This window comes from Chironomus tepperi, unplaced genomic scaffold (genome assembly GCF_022539635.2).
Source record: "Chironomus tepperi strain 1889 unplaced genomic scaffold, CSIRO-AGI_Ctep_v1 contig_359, whole genome shotgun sequence".
Taxonomy (NCBI): domain Eukaryota; kingdom Metazoa; phylum Arthropoda; class Insecta; order Diptera; family Chironomidae; genus Chironomus; species Chironomus tepperi.
In genome coordinates, this window is record NW_027226481.1 from 243299 (window position 1) to 249048 (window position 5750).

Here is a 5750-nt window from a genome sequence, read left to right on the forward strand (position 1 = left end):
AAATTTAAAAGGTTGCGCACGACTAATCAAGATACTGGAGAAGATCCATTAATCGCAGTATCTAATTTATCATAAGCTCAACTCTATGCTCCTGCTTAACATCACTCAATTACATCGTATCCACCTCTGAGCCTCAAAGAAATTGCCTCACTACATCTTCATTTGACTGGCATTTGACCATCTGTTCCACAATGAACTTTCATGTCAATTTTAATCTTCAGCCATAAAAATTGCAATAAATGATGCAATATTACTACTTGCGGATATTAAAAATTTTATTAGTTGCATGTCTTTATTAAATTTCATTAAGAAATACTCTATATGTCAATAAAAAATTCCACGGCACCTAGCCATATCACCCTTAAATCATTGTTTAAATATTAAAAAACGTTCACGTGTGTTCATTTCATCGTGATCTATAAAAAAAATGGAAGTGTTGCCAATATTTTCCAGCTAATGAAATATTTTTTTATTTATTAAGGTGCAATTCTAGCAATTTTATTTGTTGTGGTTAATGACTTTGACTGAATGAGAGTTTGTTTATCGTAAAACGACCTGAACTGCAAACGACACGAATCAGGTAGAATTGTCAATAATAAATCGTAAAAATTCAAATTTTATTAAATTTTTGAATTCACATTTTGAGTTTAAATAGTAGTTAGTGATTGTGTCCAAATCGTGCTGTTCAAACGATTCAACAGTAATGGAATTAGAAAAGACAAAAGATTGGAAAAATTTGCAGGTTTTCAATATTTTTTCACATTTTTGTTCCACATTTATTTTCAAATAAATCATAAAAATTCAATTTTTATGACTTTTATGTCCTAAACTTGTGAAGAAGCTATAAAAATAGATTTTAAATTTTAAACTTTTTTTTCACAATTTTTTCTTATTAAATTTAAAAAAAAAAATAAGTAATTAAATGCAGCACTGAGCTTTGACAAAGACTGAATGTCGAGGATATTTGGCCTCAAGAATTCTATTGAAAATGCACAGCAAAAAACCTGGAAGAAATGAAAATCGTGTTGCGGACATAAAAGCACAAATACACAAATGATATGGCCGAGTTAATTAGTAGAATTTTCGTGACATCCCGTACACGATAAATTTATAAAAATCACAGGTTTTAAAGGAAGAACTTTAAAGTTTCAATTTATAAAGTTTTGTGATTTCGTTGACATCGGAAGTCTTTTAAAAATGAGGAGGAAATTTTTATTTGTTTTTATTTTTCTAAATTTATATCAAAATAATTTAATCAACTGTGCCTGTGCACCTCCTGATCCTCCTGCTGCTTGCTTTTCACAACAAGATTTTGATAATGCATTCGCAGTTGAAAAAGCTTCATATGAAATTACTGAGTCAGTTTTGATAACTAGCATGGATATTGATGGTTTCCTGCTGCATGAGGAAGATCCAGTGTATCATCACTTTAAGAATCACGAAATTGATCCATTTGTAGTGGAACAAAATCGATATACGACGATTATGATTAATACTATTCAGTCACTAAAGGCTAGTAGGAATTATACTAAACAGCAGATAAGGATATGCTTGAAAAATATTACTGTGCCTGCAATTCTTCCGAATATTACGCTAAATTGTGTTCCTGCCAATACTAAGTAAATAGAAAATTATTTTTTACTTCTACAAAAGTTTTGTGTAGTGACTAGTTTAATGCTTGAAGTTGACGAGAATTTTGTATCATATTTCGACATGAAGCAACTCGATTCAATGTTAAATTCGAGGCTGTTTTAAGTTCTAAACTTAAATGTGTTTAGAAAGTGAATTTAGTTCACGACAAATGTTCAAGTTGTGAACAAAAAAAATAGATATTGAATTGAAAAGTGAAATTTAAGTTTAAAATTCTTTTTTTATACTTACTTCCTCTAGCAGACACAGAGTACATTCATGAGTATAATCACAAAATTGAGCATGCTTTATTATATTGATTGAAAATCCTCAGGAGTATGCTTATTTTTGTGGGCATACTCTTTAACTGTTGGGGTCACTTCGATCTGTCATCCATGACAATTCTCACATCAAAAGCTGGCTTTAGTAATTGATAATTAATAATATTGTTTTTGTGCAAAGATGTCTGTTTTAGTTAAAAAAAGTGATAAAAAATACGGAACAATGTGAAAAATTGCTCAAAAATGTGACCCAGTAATTAATAAAATTGCAAAATATCACAAAAGTTTCAAAATTTAAGTTAAAACATTAAAAGTATCAAGAGAAAAACTTAACTAAACACGACATTTTGTGGAAAATGTAAAAAAATCAGAAAAAGGGGAAACAAAATTTGTGTTTTAAAAAGTGGATGTGCTTCTGTTCGCTAAAAATTAATTAATAATTCGATATAATTATTTTATTAAGATTATTAAAAAAATGTGCAAAATCTATTTAAAATGGAATGTTTGTGATCAGACCTAGAACTCGACTCAAACCCAAGTAACCTAAAATACGATGTAACTCGTTGATGACAATTTATTGTCCAGTCGATGAAAAGTTCTAACTTATTTTGTTCGATTCGGAAAATTTCATATGAAATCGAGTCGACTTTAGTCAACTTTTCCATCCAAATTCCAATTCAATTTTCAATTTCTGAAAATATTAAAAGCAACAAAATCACTAACCACAAAATTTCTCAGTTACTATCGTCTAGACGGACAGTGCAACAATCCAAAAAGTCCTCTAATCGGTTCCATAAACACTCCATTCATTCGATTACTTGAAGACGGATTCGATGATGGCTATGAAGTTGTGTCAAAAATCAGAACTGTAGAATCACCTCGTTCAGACTCACATGTTGCAAACACAGCTCGTGGTCTTAATGAAAATTTATCACCAGAAACATCAAGCGATATGGCTACAATGGCTTTTCAAATTCTCACTCATGAAATGATGTTGACATTAAAGACTCAGGTTTGTCAGTCGTAATGACTCAATAAGGTAATAAAAAATTAAGAATGAATATTTTTATAGCTTACACCTGAACCTATCGAAGGCGGATTTGATTGCTGCAATCCAACTGGAAATCCCCTTTTGGCAAGTCTGATTAAAATGAATAAATACTGCTTACCCATCACCATACCAAGTAATGATCAATGTTATGCTGGAAAAACAAAATGTTTAAACTATATTCGAGCATTTAGAGCTTTTGACCAATGGAATCTCCAGACAGCACCAACACAAGTCAACTTCCACACTCCATACATCGACTTGGAACTGATTTACAACAAAAAGTCATTAGAGCATCTTCTAGTTAACAATGGCTTATTTGATCTTGCAAATGACACAAAAATGCATGACATTTTAGTTGGATATGATGTCCGATCGATGCAACTTCCTGGACTGTTCCTATACTTGTCATATTACATTCGATTACACAATGAAATTTTTAAGGAATTTACACGACTTCGACCAGCTGTTCCAATGAATACGAATTTATTTGAAACTCGTAAAATTGTCACGGCTGTATTCCAGAAAATTTCTATCGACCTCGTTGTTTCTGTAATGGGTGAGTTGGTGTTTGAGTATGTTTTGCTTGAGTGTGATTGAGGATGAGTCACTTGTGGCATTCAACTGAGTCAGAGTTGTCTAAACTATGTGTCGCGGTGTACTAGAGGACTGCTGAGCAACGTCTAGTATGCCACAAATGTCCAAAGCGTGTCTTGACCTTTACAAGGTTGGACAACACTGATCTTTAACCCAAAAAGTCGATCAAGTCAAGTTGACTTGACATTTTCCCTACTTGAATTCAACTTGACTTGCCTGCCAACCAAAACCCCAAATTAAAACCATTTAATTACCTTTCCAGACTTCACAATCCCATCCACAAAATGCTACAATCCAAAGGTAAATGCACAAGTCAGTCTAGAATTCAACATTGCATTCCGAGTGCTGCATTACTTCATTCGCGATAAAATGGGACTTTATGATAGAAAGAACTTTTTAGTAAATGAAGGTATTCGTGGAAAAATGCCAACATTGACTGATCAGTCAATCCTTATAGATAATTTGACAGAATATACGAGCAATAAATGTGGATTGATGCATGGTCTTGTTGATACATCTTGGAATCTTGGTGGAATGGGAGATGTTGTGCATTGTAAATTCTTCTCGAAAAATTCATCGCAAGTTGGAACAGATTTACGTTCAATGGACTTCCAGTTTGGCAGAGAAGTTGGCGAACCGTCTTACTTGTCGTTCCTTAGATATGCTAAGCAGATCACCAAATGTGATGGTGATGTTAATGCTACAGACTTGAGTAATTCATTCGATTCTGGAACTTTGAACTTCTTAATGAAAAGATATCAAAATAAAATTTACGAGATGGGCTTGTCGATTGGATTTGACTTTGAGGCACGTAATGGAGCCATTCTAGAGCCTGGTGTGCAAGCTATAATAACAGATCAACTTCAGAGAACGATTTGTGGTGATCGATTCTGGTATAATCATGATAATGGGCTCTTTACGCAAAGTAAGTGGACAAATTTAACAATTCGAAAATTAAATTTCGAAATTTGAAATTCGAAAATCGAAAATCGAAAATTCGAAGTTCGAAATTCGAAGTTCGAAATTCGAAATTCGAAATTCGAAAATTCGAAATTGTGCTAAAATTCTCATTCCCCATTCCAGGTCAACGAGACAGAATAAACACAATCGACATGAACCAACTTCTTTGTATAAATCATGGTTGCAATGGCACAAGAATCCAGTTCTTCCCATTCTTATCAGCTGGAAGGAGTAATCGCAAAGCTATTTGTCCGACAACAGCAGACATTATAGGAATTCTTGATCTTAAAACATGGTGAATAATTTATCAATTTTATGGCAATAAAATGTTCAGCTAGTTTCAATGTATACCAATGTATATTGCTTAGTTTTTAATGAGGATTGGTGATTAATATACTTTAATAAAATTGTGAATCATTAAGTGCATTTTGAAATGTTGTTTTAATGGGTTTTACTAGGAGATACCAGCGTCAAGCATGGCAAGATTGTGGAACATCATGTCTAGTCCATACAATTCATAGTAGATCAATAGGAACCAATCATGTCCAGTCTAATAGAATCCACCTCATTTATGCTCTAAAAAGGCATTTGATCGCCTATTCAGTCTGATTATCTCACGTTTTTACATCCATTTCAATTTGCATCAAAACAAAATCACGAGACTGACAGCCAAATTTGTAAATAAATTACTGCTTAATTGTCGCTTCAATTTTATGACTTTTGATCATGATGGATCATAATGGATAGGCAACTTAGATTTTCCCATTACTTTATTGACGCTTGCGTGATCGGAGTGATCAGCAAGAGATGCATGATGAAGCTTCTTTGTTACAATTTTTTACTGCAAAATGCAAACAGGGACATGCTATATAGGATTGCGATACTCGCAATCATGAATATGGGGATCAGGGTTGACTTCTCCGGAGTAGGACGACACGTATAGGTACAGCATTTGCACGGGACAAGTCTACCACTTTGTCATATCAGGTGCACCATTGTGCCGTACCTGTGACGTGCCTTTCCCGTTCCGTACCTGTGATGTGCCTTTCCCGTTCCGTACATATGATATGCCTTTCTCGTGCCGTACCTTACCACCACCGGAGGAATAGCCCTTTGATTCCCCTACATTAAATACCACATTTTTATTGTGACTTACCTTTTTATATTTTTCTCGGACCGACGCTTTGCTTTCTTCATTTTCATCTTTTTTTGTTTTGTTTTTGTTATCCATTACC

General features: G+C 33.5%; 1 protein-coding gene across 1 annotated transcript; it reads left to right on the forward strand.

Moving 5' to 3' along the window:
* The first annotated feature begins 1377 nt into the window (after positions 1-1377).
* Positions 1378-4814, forward strand: LOC139095045 (peroxidase-like). The gene is made up of 5 exons (XM_070646292.1): positions 1378-1516; positions 2618-2922; positions 2983-3517; positions 3818-4480; positions 4639-4814. The coding sequence occupies exons 1-5, from the start codon at positions 1378-1380 to the stop codon at positions 4812-4814; spliced, it is 1818 nt and encodes a 605-aa protein (XP_070502393.1).
* Positions 4815-5750: the final 936 nt, after the last annotated feature.

Excerpts from the sequence above, each read along its gene's own strand:
- LOC139095045 (XM_070646292.1), top strand. The coding sequence starts at position 1,378 with ATGGATATTGATGGTTTCCTGCTGCATGAGGAAGATCCAGTGTATCAT. Across the intron at positions 2,923-2,982 it reads TGTTGACATTAAAGACTCAG|CTTACACCTGAACCTATCGA; the intron begins GTTTGTCAGTCG and ends ATATTTTTATAG. Across the intron at positions 4,481-4,638 it reads TAATGGGCTCTTTACGCAAA|GTCAACGAGACAGAATAAAC; the intron begins GTAAGTGGACAA and ends TCCCCATTCCAG.